Source organism: Giraffa tippelskirchi, chromosome 9 (genome assembly GCF_054371585.1).
Source record: "Giraffa tippelskirchi isolate mGirTip1 chromosome 9, T2T-mGirTip1v1.2.pri, whole genome shotgun sequence".
In the NCBI taxonomy this organism is placed as follows: domain Eukaryota; kingdom Metazoa; phylum Chordata; class Mammalia; order Artiodactyla; family Giraffidae; genus Giraffa; species Giraffa tippelskirchi.
In genome coordinates, this window is record NC_137283.1 from 129,607,661 (window position 1) to 129,628,752 (window position 21,092).

A 21,092-nucleotide genomic window follows, 5' to 3' on the forward strand; every position below is an offset into this window, starting at 1 on the left:
GCACAGAGTCGGACACGACTGAAGCGACTTAGCAGCAGCAGCAGGAGGAGGTTTGATCATCAGAAGCCAATCTCTTCTCTGGGCTTGATTTTCCGATGAGACCCAGGGTCGCCTCCACTGTGTCCACAGTTCAGGACAACCTAGCAGGGTTCCTTTTCAACCTGGGTTTTGGGTGACGCTCAGCTCCTGCTCCAGCCAGGAGTTTCTGAGTATCCCGCTGCAGCAGCTGCCCACAGCGAGATGGTGAGGTCGACCAAGAGCCTAGTTCCAAGAGCCTAGGGTTCCAGGAAGGCTGCTCTGCTCTAGGCAGAGCTCAAGGACAGTGCAGCCCGATGGTCCCCAAGGGCATCACGTGTCCTGGACTGAAGCGTGGCGGGCTCCTCGGAACCTAAAAGACCACTAGTCCCTTCTACTGGGAAGTCGCAAGCCGGGACCTGAAACGCCCTCACTCCACCACCCTCCAATCTGGGAGGGCTGTGAACTGCCACCCGGAGGGATAGTTGACAAATCTCTGCCAGCCGGAATATATATTATCCCGCCACCACAAGGTGGGCGAGCCGGCAAAGACTATTATCCCCGTTGTAAAGCTGAGGAGGTTACGGCCGGGACGAGGCCGGGGTCCCGAAACAAATGCGTGCGGAATCACTTCAGGAAAGGAGCTCAGTCTGCCTGAAACTTCGCAGCCGGGCGGGCCGCGGGCCGGAGAGCTAGCCGAGGCCCGAGTGAATTAGGGTTTACGCCCTCGGGGGAGGAAGCGGTGGGCGGCGCGGCTGGCGAGGTCAGGGGCCCGGAACCGCCGAGCCGAGGGCGAGGAGGAGGCCTGCGCCGCGGAGCCCAGGAGCCACAAAGAGGCCCAGGCTCCCCAGGACGCGGCCGCCCGACCTCAGCAGCGGACGCGGTGGGCGCCCAACTCCCACGCGCTGCCCCGGAACCAGAGCTCTCCGCGGGGCGTGGGGGGAGGGAGGGCTTAGGTTTCCGCTCACTTCGCTCTTTAAGCCATTTTTAAAAGGAGAAGCTTCATTGGCAGCTACAAGGAACGAACAGCCTCCACTCCCCACTCCAGACCCTCGCAGTCTCCCGCAGCCACCGGGCCTAACGGCCCGCGCCGTCACCGCACGCACACGTACGCACACGCACGCACACATGCGCACACACCGCGCACTTCAGGTCTGGGCTCTGCGGCGCCGCTCTAGCAGCTCCCGCCGTTTGGGGTGAAGCCCGGGAAATCGGCGGCGGTGCGGTTGTGGGTTTTTCTGAGGGTTTTGAGGATCCTTACTATTAGTTTCCTCGGAGGAGCCAGCGCCGCACTAGGCAAGGGGCGCGCGGCGGCCGGGCAGCACGCCCTTTCAGCCTATGAGCGGAGGCGCAAGCGCGTCGCGGGCGCCCACACTAATCAATAACCCTCGGCTGGCTCCGAACGGCAGGGGGCTGAGAGACCTTTCCGAGAGAACCGGCCCGGGAGATGATGTATTTATTCTTCGCACTTACTGTGCACTTAGCACCAAGAAGGCTGTTCTTTGCTCTTAGCAACGGAAAGAACCCTCGGCTCCGCAGCCTTGACTCCCTGTGGCTGCTGAACGCGAGCCCGCCTGGGGTCGCGGAATCATAGACTTGGTCTCTGCAACAGGTGGCGAGGGCCGGCGGCGACCGACCGGGACACCTTCCCCTCTGCCTGACCCACATATCCTGGGTGTCGTGGTCGGCCACTTCACCCGTAGAAGTGGCCGAGGACTCGGAGTGTGCACTGGGGAGTGAAAATACTGGCGGGCCACGGGCTCCAAGCAGTTACAGCGCCGACGCAGAGAGCTTTCCAGGCTCCTTAGATTTTCCGTAAAATAGATTTACTTAATGGCTGAGACGAATCTCGCTTTCAAGTGACTTGAGCAATCAGAGAAACTCCTCTGGGATTCAGAGAGAGTCGAGGAATTGTTCCTCTCTGCTCATTCCCCCACCCTTGAGTTTGCCTCCCTAGTCCTCCTGACTTCACTCACAGACAACCCACTGGACAACTCTCAGTGATAAATTAGGGAGTCGCTTAGGCGTGGCCATGCCTTTCTACCCTACATGCCCCTTCCGCGGATGACTCTGAACTCGGAGTGGAATCCGATTCCCGCTCAGATCCCCGGAGCCGAGCCTCACTCACTCCAACCAGGCGAGCCCAGCAGCTGCTGGAACATCGTGGCTGCCGCGGGCGCGCGGCTTCGAGCGCGCTGCTCCCCGAAGCCGCCGCGATGCTGATTTATGCTCCAGCCGCTCGCGAGAACCCCAACGCTTTGGCTGGGTTAATTTTTGTCAATTGTTCCTCATCACACTGAGATAGTTTGCAGCTTGAGGCGGGTTTTATTTATCACCCTGCACATTTGAAATACAGTCAGACATAAAAATAACTGACTCTGGGACTCTGGCGCAATATTGGAGCCGTCGGGGAATAATTTGGCTAACTGACTTGGACGTTTCACCTTCTAAACAGAATGCAACTCTCAGTCAAACTGTAAATCAAATTGTCTTCGGCAATGGAGGGGAAAAAAAAAAAGCACCAAACCCAGAAGGGAACAGAAACAAAATGAAAGAAAACGCAGATATTGACCAAAGCAAAACGAGCTTCAGAAACGCAGGCTGGATTTTAATTTTAGGCGTGGAACCTCGTCGAGAATGTGAATTAGTAAATGTTTTACCAGTCGGATCAGCCTTGGGGATTCTAGGGTGCCCTGGAAACTGGACTGATTTCTTTCTTTCTTTTTCTTTACTGCTACTGCTGTTTTTGTTATTAAATAATATATGCTATTTTGGAGGGGGGTCTCCTTGAAGATTTCCAGTTGTAAATCAAGGACAATGATCTGGGTAGGAACTCTGGGAACCACCTAAAACTTGGAGAAAGAGGTCAGAAATTTCCTGGCACTTTCCTGTTCCCAAATTTATTATGAATAGGTAGAAAAGAATCGGATAATCTTTTCAGCTCCTCCGGCATTCCTCCCCCCACCCCCAACACCTGTCTGGAAGCCCTCAATAATGAAACCTCAATTTCTTAACGCCACACCAAGACCGAGTGGTCTAAACCTTGGCCAGGACTGGCTTTCAGTAAGGCGGGAACTGGAAGAGAAAACCCACCCAAGCGACCACTCAACAATTGATCAATTAGAGGAACTCAAAACGCAACCAAATGAAAATTCTGCCAGAGTGGGAAGCATCTGCTATTATTTTTGTATTATTTCACACAGCCCGAACTCCAGCAAGTAGATTTCATTCCTGCACAGCAAAGCGGAGATCAGCCTCCCGCATCTCCCAAGCTTCTACAAGGGAAATCTGAAGACCGTCTTCTTGATGGGAAGCCACAGCGACCTTAAATGTAGACACCTGCCCCTGTCATAGGGTATTAAACAAGTATATATTTGTTTAAACTTCTTTTTAACCAAGACCGTTCACATAACTTGCTTCTAACATTTCTCCAAATAAACTGGAACAGGAGAGCTGTGACTCTTAAAATTCACAAATTAAAATTAAGTTTCAAGATACCAAAGGGGGCTTCAGGTAGAAACTTAGCGGGATTATTTTCAAGTAACTTTGAAAGTTTAAGATACTTCTGTAGTTGATAGTCCTTGGTATCTCTTCTGAATAGATAATATTAAATTGCAATTGCAATCAAAACGTGGTTTCAAAGGCGTTAAATGAAATAAAATTAAATCTAATATTTTTATGGGGGAAAAGATCGGCAAGTAGTTGGCAGTTTTTCTCAAAAACAAATTTAATTGGTGTGGTTTTGACATTAGCATAATCCAGTTCTTAACCTGGTGGTTTTTATATCAACCCCAAGCTGGTTTTGCTCAAGTTGACGTCTCTGCTTCTTCAGATTGGGAACTCAGTAAGCACGGCGTGCTCTGCTGACAGGCAACTCCTGTGTTGTGAGTATTCCTTTGCCAATACATGGTGTGATGTCCTTTTCAGTGTAACAAGTGGGGGAAATAAAAGAAAAATTTGCCTCTTCACACATTTATTTTTATTTATTGTTTTTTCTTTATTTCTAACACATCAAGATGAGTTCTTTCTCTTAGAATCTCAAACCACAAATATCTCCTAAAAACGTATATTTCAAAAAAAAATTTAAATCTACCGATGTAATACATACTGTGAACCCTATAAAATGCGTTTACAATGCTGACTTAAAGAAAGAAATTTATAACTTTCATATGTACCTTCCTTTTGCAATAGGCAACTGCCATATGTTTCCGACTTCCATAATTCAGTTTTTCCTGGACATCTGTAGCAGGTAGTGAGTGCTTCTTAAAGTACATTTTATGTAATTTGAGAAGGAACCCAACCAAAGGCTAAAGGTTAACATAAAAAAGCACAAGTCTTTCTAGAAATGTTAGTTATTCAAAATTTACATCACCTATAGTGCATGGCCTGATTTACTTTTTTTCCCTCTTCTTCTTTCTTGTTGAGACTGAATTTGGAAATGCAGCATTGTCTATGCTGAGAATTCTTCACATGCAGCATTTCCAAAATGTCTAAATGCTTTGGTAGAGTTCCTCTTGTTTTTACTGTTCTTTAGCCTTGAAGATTCTCATTCGATTCTTTCTGAAAACCCAGGTTGGAAGTGTTTTCCAGTAAGATTATTTTGAGACACATTTTAATATTTTTATATCAAAAGAGGGAAATCATAAGCTCTTTCATTTTTCCTCTATCTTAGCTGTTCATCTTGTTAAAGGATGGAAGAGTTCACACAATTAAAAATGAAAACAAAACCAAAAGTAATGTATAAAAGCCAAAGCTTGTTTTCAGGGTTTTTTGACTGTGTGTTTAAATTCAGAGTTCATTATTAATGCTAATACTATATTTCAATAGCTCACTTCTTTTTGTGAATTTCCAATGCTACTCTTAATCTGTCAAAATCCCCTTCATTCAGCTGAAACTGAAATGTTTCATCTGTCAGTACAAAAATATGAATAAATCCTAGCCACATTCTTTATTGTTCATACTTTCAGCAGATTATATAAATGCACACAAAATATTCACTGTTTAATAATTGTAGGTATCTACAGATGTGAAAGAGGAGAACAGGGTCCAATTCATAGCCAATTAGATGGTGTAATAATTTGTATAAAAAGCTAAAAACCTTACCTAGTGGTTCTTACATGGAAGCTAAATAGGAACTCAGTTTTCTTTTCAATTCATTTTATTAAACCAGCAGACTCAAGATAATCCTCATTCATGGGGGAAAATAGCATTAAATATTTAGTTCTAAGAATATGAAGCTGCATATTTAAAATATCAATTTAAACATGATTTTATGAAGTATAAACTATTAAAATGCCCATCAACTATTTAGGGAATATTTAGTTTCCCCATTCTTTGTCCCAATTTGGTTTATGTCCAAACTGACCTGCTGCAATATTGGTATCAGCAATGTCCAACTACCCACCTTTGGGTATTCATTTACATCTAGGCGTTAATTTCATTACCTCCTTCAAATCAACTAATACCTGATTAGTGATAGAGACAAACTTTGCTTCTTGGACTTTTCTGTTACTAACCCCTTACTGTAGTAGAGACATCAGAGTGTGAGTCAATGAATGAGGAAGTGAAGGGGGTGGTTTTTCATGCACAGGGTGAAAAATAATTCCAGGATCGGCTGGAAATACAGCCGATAACTGCTGGAAATGGGACATGAGTGGGGAAGCTCATTCCCCCCAGCAGAGTGAGTTTCCTTCCGGATTCATTACAGGTTCTTTCCCCCCTCACCATTCCTCAACTTGGTGGGTTAGAGGACCCCTTTCTCCCTTCCTTTCCTTTCTTAAACTAGAGAACTTGGACATGGGAGGGAGGGAATAATGATGACAAGCTTACCATCAGAGTACACTCCTTTTACTCTCCCCAAACTGCGCCCCTCCCCTAAACCTCCCTGAGAAATGAGTATTGACTGAAAAACCAACACTAGAAGGCGTCTCTTCAGGCTCTAAATCGAGTTTGGGCGCCTGGGAGCCCCGAAGAGCGCTTCCGTGGGCTAGGGCACTTCTTTGGTAGCGAGACTCGCTCTCAACTGACCAGAATACGTGAGAGACTGGTTGTTGGAAGAAGAGAATGATGAACAATTGCCAGCGTGTAGGATGTGCTGTCTGTGTGTGCAAATCTGCGACAGAAGCCTCGAGGAATTGCGGTTCTGGATCGCTTTCTCTACGGGGTCTGTGTTTGCAGTTGGAGACTCGGCAGGGAGGAGGCCCGCCAGAGCGGAGATTGAATTTACTCTCTTAGCCTTTGTGAACTTTTATTATTTTTATTAACCCAGATCAGGGGGAGAGGCGAAAAGAAGAGCAGAGCAGAGAAGAAAGGAAGGAAGTGGAGGAGAAAGGGAGCCCCGCCCTTGAGTAAGGTGCTGCTGAATGACTCTGGGGGGCTCTGAAGTCCACGCCCCCAATTAGGATGCGGCTTCTTCCCAGAGTCACTTACGAATTAAGGCAGCCAAATAAGTACTCCCTTGGTGCCCTTGTCACCCCCTCTCTCGAGTCTATTGCTGTATTTCTCACTATGTTAATCCTCTAGCTAACAAACTTTTTTTTTTTAACGCGTGAGAAGAAAGTCAGGATCCTGCCTGTTCGGAAGTGCGGGGACCATCTGATGCAACTACCATTCAAAAGCCAAGAACAAACTCTCTTGTGTGCCAGGGCTCACCTCCTGTGTCAGGTCTTCAGTGGGAAAAATTATCACAAGGGTTGGAAACTCATGGCCATCGTCAAGTGCAAAAGATTAAAAAAAAAAAAAGTCTATCTAGAGAAGGAAATCCTGGCTAGAATTTTTAAATTTAGAATTAAAAATATGCTGTTTATAAATATAATACAAGTAGATATGTTAAGTAAGCATAAATAGCAAGCTGTCTCCAAACATGTATGTGTGTGTGCTCAGCTGCTAAGTCGTGTCTGGCTCTTTGCAACCTGATGGACTGTAGCCCACCAGGCTCCTCTGTCCATGGGATTTCCCAGGCAAGAATACTGGAGTGGATTGCCATTTCTTTCTCTTTTTCGGATCTTCCCCACCCAGGGATGGAACCCATGTTTCCTGCATTGGCAGGTGGAATCTATATATATTACACTATAGTGTAAATAGGCTCTAGGCTGAGAAAGCACAGTGGGAACCTACACGAAGAATGCATTTAAAAAAAATCTCTCAGAACTGTCCAATTTTAAAATGCACCGAGGAAAATAAAGAAGGGAAACCAACTTGCTTTTCAACACCCACCGTCCTTCCTGCGTTGGTTTTGCTATCTGGCTGGACACGGATTCCACTAGGTACAGTTCACAGGGCTGTTCTGTTCTTTCCTCTCCGTGCCCCACCCCCCGCCAAGTTCTGGAGACAAGCCCACTGACAACGTTCTTGCCTGGATGACTTTTACTTGAAATAGAGCCCTGCTATTCTTGTCAGAGGGTTGACAGTTTAATTCCGTTTTAATCGTTTCCTTAACATAGCTCATACTAGGAACAGACATTTTCTCTCTTCAAGTGACAAGAGGCACACGCTCCCCGGTCACACGCCCCCCACCCATGTTTGCACGCTCGCAGGTGCACACACACGCACCCACGCAAAAATGCAAATACAGAGACGTGCACGCGCGCACCGGGTTAAGTTTTTCTCCCGCCAATTCGCTCCCTGTCCCCGCTTCTTTTGCTCTGTTGTCTCGCAAAGTGCAAGGCCCTGGCTTGGCTCTGGCACGCGCTTGCCGTGCTTTTGAGAAAACGCAGCAATAAGGTGCTAGCTTCGCCAGCACTTCGAAGGCCGAGACTCGGATGGCATGCCAAGCCAGCCTTCCTTCTCTCCCGACCCCGGGAGAAGCTCGGCGCACCCTCTCTGGAGCGAAAGTAGGGGATGCACTGATGTCTGCGACCTTCTGCTTCCCGGCGGTTGGGGGCAACTGGTCCCGCTGGGTCCCTGGGAGGAGTCTGGGCCGGATTCAGCGCGAGCCCAACTGGAGAGCGGTGGTGCGGCTCCATGGCTGTAGTTCCCAAAACCCAGACGGGACTTGGACTAGGGAGACCAGAACCTAGGTCCTGTCCCGGGCGCCCAGGGCACAGGATTATTTCTACGGGTCACGTTTCATCTAACATCGTGGGTGTGTGTGTGAGACCCGGCTTTCCGGCTTGTATAAGTGGACACAAGTCCGCGCGTCCGGAAGGCTGCGTCCATCGCCGCCGAGGATAAAGGAGAAAGTGGTGTAGGGGGACAGGAGGCCTTGGCGCTGTGTGAACCTCAGAGTGCCCTGCAGGCCCGTGCAGTTGTCTCTGAATCAGTTTGAGCTGCGAGGCACGTAAGCGGACAGGAGCCCGTCTACAAAGCAGGCTTCGCGTCTGGAAAACCGTGACGGTCCCAGACTACCTGGGGTTGCTCCTTCCCCTGCAGTGGGGCCGGAGTAGGCCTGAGGGCCCGGGAGACTACATCTCTGGGCCTCAGCGCCTCCACATCCCCAAGGCCGCAAGGGCGGCTTGGAGGAGCACCGCGTTGCTTCTCCTAGGGGTCGCCGAGGGCCAGAGCCTGGCGCAGGGCGCTCTGTCCCCACAGGCTGCGGATGCTGGCTGCGAATGCTGGCTGCGAATGCTGGCTCCAGAGGCCCCAGCCGCGCGGAGCTCGGTGCGCAGCCTCTTGCCACGTCTGCGGCCCTCCCACCACCGCATCCCCCTCCCCACAGCTTTCCCGAGCCCTCCGGGCGACCTCCTCGCTCTCCCGGGCTCGCGCCGGTCTTAGGGCAGGCTTCAGAAACCGTATTTGCGCTTACTTTTAAAGCTATACTACCCGCCCAGGGCGCCGCGGAGTTTGGAGGTCCTCCGAAGATCGACCCGCTCCAGACAGTGCGCACGCCTTCTTTTGCAAATGCAAAACACCTCCTCCAGGGTGTAGGGTTCTCAGTCTTTTAAAAGAGGCCTCCTCCGCAGGTTGCTAGGGAGTCGTTTTTGACCCCGAGGCTGCTGGGCCCGCCAGAGGGCGGCGAGTGTGGGGAAGCCTCTGAGCACCGCTTGCTCTGCTTTCTGCTCTCCTGGTTGCCTGGAAGGAACCGCGAGTTCCCCCTGGAGCTACGGTAAAAAAAAAAAAAAAAAAAAAAACTCAGAAGCTACTGCCTGAATACCTGTACTGGAAACTACGAGAGAAGTAAGAGATAATGGGGCAGAGAACAGCGTGGAGGTTAAACAGAACGAGGGAAAGAGAGAGAAACAAAACAACACAATCCTTTGTCCTGTATTTTACATCAAAAATTTAAGAGTAATATGCATCATGAATTTTATTCTACAAGAGACTTGCTCTATTTACACCACCTCCATTATTTTTGTTAATCCAGGGCAAAAGTCGAGTAGAAAGTACAAAACAAACAGCGCAGATACGTGCTTAGTGTTATTCAATTAAAAAGCATTTTAAAATTTGTTTTAAAGAAACATGTTGACTCTAATAAAAGTCTGAGAAAATAAGTAGCAAATCGTCAAAAACAGGGAAAATATGAAGCTACGTTAAATCACAGAGACATTTTTAAAACTGCAATGGAAATCTTACTGCGTCTTAAAACTTATTTCACTTTGCAAACTGTTTAGGAGTCTTAAAGCTACGTCCTTATCGTTAAAAAATTAAAATCCTAGGTTTAAATTAACTGTCACGGTATGAAAGAAGTGGGAGGCTCCGGAAAAAGCGTGCTTTCTCTAACTAGTTCATAGAAAGAACTGAGCTATAATGGGATAGAATTTTGCTTTCCTAAATATTAAGGATTTAAACATACCTTGAATTCTCCCGCCGTCCCCAAGAAAAATTCACAGAGTAAAACAAATAAATACGTCTATGCCACTCCCGGTGCAGAATGGGTGTTACTAAAGGCAGGAATGTGTAGAGGAGAAAAGATGGGCCTGGTGGCTGTGAATTCTCTCCATTCAAAATGTTCTGAGTTGTGGCAATATTAAGCGATAAGGGAACTGGACTGGAACTTTAGGTTTACTGAAAGATTCTTGGTATTCTAATGTGGGGATCACTTCGGTTCAAAGCCAGGAACCTCAGCCTTTCCAGGTCCCGGTGGGGAAAGCTGGAGACTCCTGGGCTAGACTGGGCTGTTGGAGGTAGGGAGACTGACCCAGTTCAACGCCGGGGTTGGCGCTTGCAAGCCAGATGGCGGCGCTTTCCACTCTAGGTTTTTTGCAACCTTGTAAGGAAGTGGGCGCGGGCTGAGCGGAGTCGGCGCCTTCTGATTGGCTGTCCGTTTCAGTGATTGACAGGAGCCCGGACTCCGCCCCCGCCCCTTTATTGACACTAATGAGCAAGTTCTTCCCACCGCTCTCCTGCCTGGAAGTGCTGACAGATCAAGGCAACAAATTTCAATTACAATCCCTAATTTGTGTCCGCAGAGTGTTTTTTACCCATGTTAGTTCTTTCTGGCGCATCAGTCGAGGCAGATCTTGGAGCAGCAGGAGGAGGTGGAGGGGGTGGGAGCGAAGGAGTCCATCAGTGAGAGCGCGCGCGAGAGACCGAGGGAAGGAAACTTGGCGGGCGCGTCGCTGGTTCCTCGGATCCCAACACAGTCGCGAGAGAGGAAACGCCAAATTTGTCTTTGCCCGCGGCGGGGAAGGGCGCTGATCTGGGCCTGCGGGAGGCCCCGAGAGTCGTTCAGATTTTGGTGGGGGAAGGAGAACGAGTGTGTGCGTGTGCCCGCGCGAGTGTATATGAGCAAGGGGCGGGCGCCGGGCGGCGGGGATGGCCGAGAAGCGGAGGGGCTCGCCGTGCAGCATGCTAAGCCTTAAGGCGCACGCCTTTTCGGTGGAGGCACTGATCGGCGCCGAGAAGCAGCAACAGCTTCAGAAGAAGCGGCGAAAGCTGGGCGCGGAGGAGGCGGCCGGGGCCTTAGATGACGGAGGCTGCAGCCGCGGCGGCGGCGCCGGCGAAAAGGGCTGCTCCGAGGGAGATGAAGGCTCTGCGCTCCCGCCGCCGGCTGGGGCGGCTTCCGGGCCCACCCGGAGTTGCGCAGACCTGGAGCGGAGCTGCGGCTCCCGCGGAGCCGCGGGTGAGTCGGCCCCTCCCGCCTAAACTTCTTCCCTGCACGTCCCCTCCCGGTCCCGCGGGCCCGTACCGCCGCGGAGAACCTGAACTTCTGCGAGTTGTGGGCGTGCGAGCGCGCGGTGTCCCTACGCACCTAGGGCAACTCAGCCACAGGCGCACTAGCGGTGGGTGTCAGGGCTCAAAGCTCCCGCTGCCCTGGCCGCTCCTCCGCGCAACTCGGGTCACCGTCCAGACGGTTAAAATGCCGCTTCCAGTCTGGCTTCTCAGGCGGCCGCCGCCCACTCGGCGAAGCTCACCCGTAGCAGCTGCAATTTGCGGCGCTCAGAGGTGCAGATCTGTGCTTTCCGCATCTGCCTCCCTTGGGCTTCTAGCCCCTGGGTGCTCTTTTTTATTTCCTAACTTTTCAAAGCTAGAGAGTGGGGTGAGCGACGGCGTACCCCCCGAAACCGAAACAAACGCCTAAACCGTTTGGGCAAACCAGGAAGAGGGCGGTGTATTTGCAAACGTGGTTTCCCAAGGGCTAGCTGAGCTGTTCCCTTGCCTCCCCCAACTCTTGGTTCCCGCTGCCAAGGCCGACGGCGATCTTGGGCTTGTTTTTCGCGCTCTTCTCTTCCCTGTGCTGCTTTGCTAAGACGCTCAGGACTGCCGGGGAGTTTGGGGAGAGCGATGTCTGGAGAGATTTCTAGAGGATGCCTCCGGCCCGGCCCTAAGCAAGGACGCCGATTGCGAAGCGAGGCCCAAGCATCTGAGACCAGGAACCCGAGCGCCAGGCGCTTTTGCTCTTTGCTCTCCATGGCTCGGGGTGTATCGGGCACGGATCCCAGACTCCGGCTGCGGCACAAAACTTATTTTGGGGCCTTGACCGGGCGGAAGCAGGGAGGGTGGGGTGGACTTGGGCTGCACGCCTCTTCGGGACTTGAGACTTGGGGGCCAAGAGGGCCCTACTTCAGCGTCGAGTGTCCGTCCCTTCAGCGGGCGGAGCAGGTATTTACCCACCCGTCGGCCTGTTACAAGGGCCGGATGGCAGGAAAGCTTCCGTTTCTCCCACAGCCCTTTTCTCTCCCCAGCCGCCCTCGGGGGGGTTATCTCCCCACTAGGCTTCCCATCTCGAGCCCTCACCGGTACCCCCTCTCTGCCCTTTGCTGCCCAGGCGGCTGTGAGGATGGCTTCCTGCAGGGCGCTTCCCCGCTGGCATCCCCAGGAGGCTCCCCTAAGGGGTCCCCGGCGCCTGCCCTGGCCCGGCCCGGGACCCCGCTGCCCTCGCCGCAGGCCCCGCGGGTGGATCTGCAAGGAGCTGAGCTCTGGAAGCGCTTTCACGAGATCGGCACGGAGATGATCATCACCAAGGCGGGCAGGTAAAGGGCAAGCTAGCGCAAACGGCCCGGGCCCTGGCTTCACCCCACGCCTTGGTGGGTGAGGGAAAAGAATCTGCAGCACGGTGGGGTCTCTGGTTAACAGTTTGTACAGATAAGAAGAGTCTCTCGGTAGTGGTTCACTTTTGAGTCCGACTTTGCCTACCTAACCCGGAGTGCAGTCGGCGCGGGGCACAGCCCAGCAGTCCTCTCTCGTTGGATGCTGCGGAGAAATCACTGTGGCCGCCGAGGCGGTGACGGTGACCTCTGATATTCCGTGTGCAGGGGTGTTAAAGATTCGTGATCCGACTTAGCATCTGTTCAGGTATTTAGTTAGGCTTTCGTTATGTTTCTGGAACTGTGGAACAGATTATCCACCACCACCACTACCCCTTTTTAAAAAAACACAGTTTACTCTTTAGCAAAACTGTCGTTTGCTTTTATAGATTCGAAATTTCCAATTGCTTCTTTCTCCAAAGATTCGCTGGCAGTATGAGAATGTGCTGTGTTATGCTATCTTGATATTAGATTAGGATGAAAATTACTGGAATCATCGGTAAACCATGTTTAATCCCTGCAAAAACAATTGCTCTGATTTTTAAAAACCATTCTTTCTATAGATTCATAGTGACTATAGTTTTTTCCTAAGTGAAATCCAACAAATTAGCCTAAATTTGCTGAGGAATACCAAAACAAAATTTGTAAGTTTTATCTATTTTTTGAAAGTGTGAAATTTCCACATCCGTCAGTTAGTAAAATAAATGGATTTGTTGCACAGATCATGTTAATTCGAAGGCGCACAGAAATATTTCCGTTTTTAAGTTTTCAGTTCATTTAGTACAGTGAAATCTATGACTAGTATCTTCCTCAAAAGAAACTTGTAACACACACACAACTCTTTCAGGGAGTACACATGGCAAAAACCTGGATAGTATAAAAGTATCCAAACTTATTAGAAATTACAAAAACATATTTTATTGAATCCATATGCTACCTTCTACATTTTCACAGAGCTTTTATTAATGATCCAAATTCAGTCTTCAACAACACAAAGCAACAGTTGTCTTATAAAGGATGTAGTTAAACACCTTTGCTCTTTATCTTACAGGTGCACTGAGAAAAACACTTAAACAGCCAGCGTATTAAACTGTTCTCATGCCTAGTTAGGAATAATGGACTTTCTTTTCTCTGGAAGTGGTCTTTAATGGCATTATTGTTATGGAAACATTTTTGGTAAATAACTACTAAAATTTGTGTTATAAGGTTAAATTAGCAAAAATTAGATTACCTGGAAGGGTCCTAGACATAAATCAGTAGATGAAAGTTTTTTGTTTTTTCCTTAAAGAGGGAGCTGCTCATATATATGTGTGTACACACACATATATATATACAATAATTTGCTGTTGTATTCCTTGCTGCTGTGCCTTTTTAAAAGATAGATGCATTTACTTTAGTATCTCCTTTGATAAGCATCTCTGGGAAGCTAAAAGAAACGTGGGTTTCACTTGTTTTAAATTAGTAACGTTATGAGTAAGTGTGGTTAAATGAAGTATTTTCAGAGCATGGTGGGGGAAGGAATGATTTGGTAAATATACATTATGTTTAGTTTCTGCTTTCAATAAAGAAGTTTTACTATACCTTTCAAATTTAGAGCAACTTTTGCACTTCACCTTTACCATGCGGCAGACAGGAAGTCCTGTCTCAATAAAGAACATATTGTTTGGTTATGGCATGGCACATTGGCTCCTTGTGCTTTTTTATAACCCTTTTAAAATTTCACATTATAATATATTTTATCACTTTTAGAAATTCAGATTTTCTATTTCTACTATTTGGAATCCTTTATTATTTGTTTTATTAAAGTCAGCCTGCTTACTGATTTTTGTTTAAAAAATAAAGTGCTTTCGTACCATTATTTCTTCAGTATGTGTGTGTGTGTGTGTGTGTGTGTGTGTATTTGGCTTTTAGGTATACTGACATTTCAGTAAACATACAATGCAAGTACAGGTATAACAAATTACATTTAAATGATTCAGTTTTGATACATCCTGCATTCAGATTCTTTGAATTACATTTGCCAAAGTGAATGCTATAAATTTGTCCACAAGAAAAATACAGATTCAAGAGCTTTCTTTGCTTATTCATTCTTCAAGCATAATCATAACCCAAAACAAAACCCAAACCAACCGTCTTTCCTCCCCTCCCTTATACATAGGCGCATGTTTCCAGCAATGAGAGTGAAGATCTCAGGATTAGATCCTCATCAGCAGTATTACATTGCCATGGATATTGTGCCAGTGGACAACAAAAGATACAGGTACAGTGATCAGATGGGTACAGAGGATAAGAAAGCCCCAGGATTTCACAGGCTATGTGGACTTCATCTGTACTATGATATTTTTTTCCAGAAGCCTGTAGAATGATCGGATCCACAGTCCAACCCCAGTCACTTGCAGTAGTCTAGATAGTGCCTTCTCTTGCAGTAAATGTGAACATTTATTTTTTGTTTTGCTTTTAATAGATACAGAAATGTCTTTAAGTGTTCAGGAATTTTAATAAGGGGCCAGTTTAGTGTTGGTAAACTAAGTATGTCTTTTATATTGATCACATTTTGATTAGGATTTTGAGAGGAAATATGAAGTAAAATTTGTAGGCGTACGTAATAGTTAACAAACTGTTTCAGTTTCTTCCTGATTATTTTGTGACCTTTAAATATAGTCCCTTTATTTTGTTATGTACAAAATCATAACTGTTTACAGGCTTTTTTCCCCTTTAATATGAGTAAATTATTGAAGGTTTTTTATAATTTAGGAAAACAAAATCATAATTCATTATGATATTAAGACATCTTTAAGCTGGTAATGAATTTGTTATCTAATTGTTTTTTTTGGCTGGTAGTTAACAGACAATTTTTAAAAATTGTTGTAATATTTCGGTTTTGAGAGAATATATTTATCTAGATATCAAGGAAAGCTGGATTCCAGTAAAGCTGGAAAAGATACTTTCTTCAGTACCAAACCAAACTTTGCTTTTCCTTCTGTGAGTAAACAAATCAACAGTCTTCAATGACAATTATTTTTATTTTCCTGGGGAGTTGAAAATGCTGACATTTAAAAAAAGGAAATTGTGAGTGGCAAGCTGGAAGACCCTGCTTTAAATTTTGGTCTTTTTTGTTTCTGTCTTTTAAATAAACACCTAGAGCATTTAGTAAGTTTTTAAATGAAATCAGATTTGGTTTTTATTACTTTTTAAGATTTAGGGAGTCACTTTTTGGAAACAGGTTTATGGTGTCAAAAGTATACAGATTTAATTAGTAGAGGCACATATGGAATGCTAAAAATTTGGGTAGTAAAAAGGACAGTTTTATGATTTGCATTTTGTGTATAAGTTGTATCACTTATTTTAATTAAATAATTCATTAGGGAGTTTTGTTGAAATTGTCTACTACATGATAGAAGCTAGAAGTGCCTTGAAGTTTATTCTTTAAATATACTTGGTTTAAAATCCATATTCTAATTTGGGTTTGTGCAGAGGGAAGCAGTGTAATTCTAGTGAGTTTAGAAATCCTTCCTTTCTCTTCTAAGTTTGTCTTCTATTTCTTCCTCCACATCTCTTCCATATATTTTGGATGGCTTATTTTATTTAATTGATCCTTACTATTCACATATAAAACAAGAAAATTTTCAAGTATTAGTATTAAGATATGAAATTTTAAAAGATCAAATTCTAAAACATAAATTTGCTTTCAGTTACATTGCTTCTCAAGAAAAATTTGTTTTTAGCATTTGTATTTAGAATGTTTCATAAAGAATATGTAACATGTAGCATTTATTCTCTTAGTGGGTATGGATTTTTCAACTGTTCAATATGCATACTTTTCAAAATTTTGACAGAGCATATTCTATTTATTTTGGCAATAGCTCTGTATCCATTGTGCTGCTTTTTCTTGCATTTCTGAGCTTTACATTTTATTTTCCAACTTTTTCAGCAATAGTAGAAATAAATATTTTGGCTCATTCTCTGCTATCAAAGAATGGTATTTAGTCAAATGAAAAGTGATTTTGATTTATTAGAATGTAAAATTCATATTCACAAAAGCCCACGCACAGAGCTTATTTATTGAAATTACACTGTATCAATTAAGGGAAATTGTTTTTATTGTTATCCTTAATTTTGTGATAATGTATTTTTTCCCAAGAAAAGGAATTAGAGAATAGAAGGCATATTGAATTCAAAAGAATATGAAATGTGTGAACATAGTTGAAACAGTGGGCCTCACCAGGGATATTATGAAAATACTTCATGCTATTTTAAAAAGAAAATTTCATACTATACTGGTAGAATTCTTTGAGACTATTCATAAATTGTTGCTTTAAATTGTATGCCATATTTTAAAACAAAAGGAAGAAAAGCATCCAAATATATAATTTAATTTTCTATCCTTTTCTAAATTAATCATTGATATGCTAGTTTCTAGTTTTTGAGTTAGTCTATTTTAAACTAACAAAGTGATAGTCTGAATATAAGATTAAACACTATTATCTTATAAACTACTTGAAGCATTGTTATTTAAATGTGTTATTTTTATAGAGTCAGTTAGTTGACAGACATAAACAAGTAGAATAGGATGTTTTGCCTCTTAATTAGAAAGGTAATATTAATTAGATAAATCGTAATTTTTAAAGCTTGATGTATATTTTAATTAGTGGTATAAAAATTTAAAGATTTTCTGACAATAGTCAAAAAAGAGAATTAGAGGAGATAAAAGCCTATGTTTTATGATTATACAAACTTTTAAATTAAACTGAATGTCCTCAGTTTCTAGTGTAATGGAGTTAGAAGAAAATAATTCTAAATGATAATAGATGGGACTTTTTTCCCTATGAAAATAAATTTACTGTACCTTCTGATAATTTCCGCTTGACTTTCTACCATGTCTCTCATCAGTTTGAGCATAAGTCTAAAATGGGGAGTGATAAAGTTAAACCGTTGAAGATATAACTCTCACGTATTTTTGAGATTTCCTTAAAGCAGAGCTTGACAACTTAATAGTTTCTTCATGTCAATTGCATATCTAGAAGAAAAATGGGAAACATCAGAATACAGACAGAATGTCTAATGTGAATAAGTGTGATTTATCCAAATTAAAATTCTTGCATTTATGGTGGAAATAGTGTGCATATTTTTCACTATATCCTTAACATATCACCTTGAGTGGTCAGCAGGCTACCACTGCTTCAGAGAGTTTTTTAAAAGTGCTCGAATTCTTATTTTATACACATTGAATGTAAACAGCAAATCCTTGAATTTTAGACTTAAAAGGGTGCCCGTTTTGTCTGAGTCTACAGAGTTGGAAATTCCAAGAAAGCAAGAATCCACAAACAGAGCCTTGTCCTTGCCTTTTAGGTATGTTTATCACAGCTCTAAATGGATGGTGGCGGGCAATGCTGACTCCCCTGTGCCACCCCGCGTGTACATTCATCCGGACTCACCTGCTTCAGGGGAGACTTGGATGAGACAAGTGATCAGTTTCGACAAGCTGAAGCTCACCAACAATGAGCTGGACGACCAAGGCCACGTGAGTAGAGGGCCTGCCTAATTTGCCTCTGTTGGATGGCATGACCACTATCTATACTGTGTCTGCCTGAAAGAAATGAACTTTTCTAAGATCATGACGTTCCTCTCCTGATTGACTAGAGTGTACACAGCTGTGCAACGTCAAGGTTACATTTTCATCAGAGGCTATGCCTATGGCCAGAGTATTCTATCAAGCTTTTAAATAGGTAAAACTGGATACTGCATTTCTGTTGGAAGACATTTTTAGCCAACAAATTTGTTTGAAATTTCATAAAGTGATAATTATTATACTTTGAATATGAATGCTTGAAGTTGGGTGAACAGGGATAATGATTTATGGTGTCCTGCCTGTATCCTTTTCCTTTCCCAGCTAAGGCTCATGGCTTATCAATAATGGCCCAGACTTATGCTGTCTGTGTGTTCCATCTGCAAGCTCCCAATTGTTTTGTAATGACATCTAATGTGTCAAAATATGTTGTAATAATAATTCCTTTTCATCTTAAAATTGAAATGTGAAATATATGCTAAAGTCAGTCATTTCAATAATAGTCATTTTTAACACCTTAATGATTTTCACACAGTGTTGTTTGTAGGTGAGATGTCTATCTTATTATCAATGTTTTAATAAATAAGTAACTCTGGATATGTACTGATTTCCACTCAGTGCTAGCGTTTCTGTTAGATTTCTGTTATTTGAGAGAGTTTTGACTGAAGCAGGATTGAAGTGCCTTTTGAAGAGTATATCGTACATAAAAGGAATACCAATTCATTCATTTCTCAAAGGGGTGACATGAAGATAGCTTATGGGCCAATCTTTTAAAACAAAAAAATGCAAACTGTCGTAAGATAGTAATACAGTGATGACAGGATATGATTTGTAAGTTGCTAGACAATATCTTAAGCAACTGACCTTAATGAAGACATTCAAGTACACATTTCATTGTGGTACAGATGCAGTATCTGAATTTTTAAGACTCATCTCTCTCAAACTGCCAGTGCTTTTTATTTGTTGCCTTTTGTAATTTAAAGCCTAGTACATTTCACTTCTGAATGATACAACTTCATGTCCTGAATTTTAGTACATTACTTTCTCTTCTTTGTTTTTCTTTATGTACATAGTCAGGTTGTAACAGTTCTTTTTCACTTGACTTCAGTGAAAGAACATTAGTTTTCTTCTGTCTCAATGAGGGAGGTAACTGTGTAATTTTGCCAGTGTGTCCATTGAAGAGTCTTTACTTTTTTTAGAATAAAAAATTGAAAAATAAATGGCACTAAATGTTAATGATTTTCAAAAGCTTAACTATACTCTATTTTTTGGAGTTCTATAGTTTGAGTGTATATGTATATTTTTTTAAGTAAAAGATGTGTATCTTTTAAAGAGATAATGGATCTAAAAACTATACACTGTCCTAGATAAGATACAAACTCCTTTAAATAATTTAAATAAATATGGTGATTCTATAATTCTAATTCTGATGAAATTACTGGCTTTATACCTAATACCTAATATATCTACAGTATTAGAGGTAGTAATTTTTCTATCTATATGATTTTAGCTTCATAATTCACTAGATTCTATTTAAAACAGCATTGTCTAGAAAAATGGAATCAGCAGAATATATTATACACACACACACACACACACACACACACGAGATTTATTTTAGGGAACTGACTAACACAGATGTAGGGCTGGTAGGTCCAAAATTTGCAGGGTGGATTGGCAAAGACCCAGGGAAGACCTGATATTACAACTTGAGTCTGGAGGCAGTCTGGAAGCAGAATTTCCTTTTCCTCAGTGGACCTCAATCTTTTTTTCTTAAGTCTTTCAACTAATTGGATGAGGCCCACCCACATTACAGAGGATAATATGCTTTACTCAGAGGTCTACTGATTTAAATAACACAGCATTTGTTTAAAACACAAAATAATAGATTGCCAATTGAACCCCAGTTGTTTATACCCGAATAATTGTAATATATTTCACTATTAAGAAAAATAAAAACTCAGAAAACAAGCAATATCTATAGAAGTGTGTCATCTTCCAAAAAAGTTTTTTCTTTTAAAGTTGTGGCAGGATGTAATACTTTAATAATAAAAAAAAAAAGTAGTGTGTGTGGGGAATGGAGAGAGAAAAACATGGACCTATGCATTTTGGAAGCAAGAAAATTGCCTTTGCTAATAGTAGAAATCACGTATTGCTTGATACTAGAGGAGGAGGTAGGAGGGAAAGTACTCTTGTCTGTTATTTATTTAAAAACAAAAGTTTTGAAGACTTTGTAAAATGTAGTAAGAGATGAAAAGCCATAGTCTCTGGCTTCAGTGATCTTCTAACCTAGACAAAAGAGAAGACTAGCTCACAGGTTATCGTGCCGTCACAGTAGTGCAGTACGGCAGCCATTTTGTTCCAGTCAAGAGAGATTGGGAAGGCTCTAAGAAGAAGATGTCTGTTATGTTTTTTTGTTCAGTTTTATCACCCTGAATAAGGTTAGATTAGAGATTAAGAAGTCATATTCTACTGTTGATGTGATTCAGGGTCTGAGAAGACAACAGTACTATTGTGATGGGACTAACTCAGCCTCTTTCTTGATGCAGGGACCTTGCAGGGACTCTCACCCTTCTGCCCTCATATGATAGGCAGCATCAGAACTAAGTAATATGCTTCTTTTGACTCAAACCTAGTGTCTTTTTAAAAAAGTAATTTATTCTGCTTCATAAGAAGTAAAGAAATTGAAGGAGAATCAGAATTAGAATTGTGAAGAATATATGAGAAGGAAATTGGAAGACTAGTAATGGCTAAATTTTAAAATATTAGCTATCCCATCAATGTCAAACTTAATGTCTTTAACATGGGAAAAATGTGTATTAACCTACACATGGGAAAGCACCCTGTGTTTATGGACAGAGATTTATGTTACTATCTGTGCTAATAGATAGTATCCTAAAGAAAAAATATCTTCCATCTAAACAGACCAGAGAATATAGAACATGCAGATCAGATTATAATTATTTGAGTTTCAGTAATGGGTATTATCATTGTGGTCTTTTTGTTCATAAGGGCAGTGGTTCTCCTAGTTCTACTTGTTCTAATAAATAAGCAAATTATTCATGACCATTTGTTGTTATAACTTTGATAGTTCATTAAAAAACAAA

The 21,092-nt window shown here is 43.6% G+C and overlaps 1 protein-coding gene and 1 long non-coding RNA gene across 2 annotated transcripts in view; one reads left to right on the forward strand and one right to left on the reverse strand.

Annotated features, from left to right (window-relative positions):
• Positions 1–6,101: 6,101 nt before the first annotated feature.
• Positions 6,102–11,105, reverse strand: LOC145520378 (uncharacterized). The gene is made up of 2 exons (XR_014064439.1): positions 9,746–11,105; positions 6,102–9,053 (listed from the first exon to the last, which is right to left on the reverse strand). It is a non-coding gene; the product is annotated as an uncharacterized LOC145520378 (long non-coding RNA).
• TBX18 (T-box transcription factor 18) overlaps positions 10,286–21,092 on the forward strand; it is a 29,474-nt gene continuing 18,667 nt past the window's right edge. Inside the window, exons 1-4 of the mRNA XM_081526683.1 lie at positions 10,286–11,014; positions 12,161–12,365; positions 14,578–14,679; positions 17,769–17,940. Coding sequence (XP_081382809.1) covers positions 10,708–11,014; positions 12,161–12,365; positions 14,578–14,679; positions 17,769–17,940 — 786 coding nt within the window. The 5' untranslated portion in view covers positions 10,286–10,707. The remainder of the gene's footprint in view (positions 11,015–12,160; positions 12,366–14,577; positions 14,680–17,768; positions 17,941–21,092) is intronic.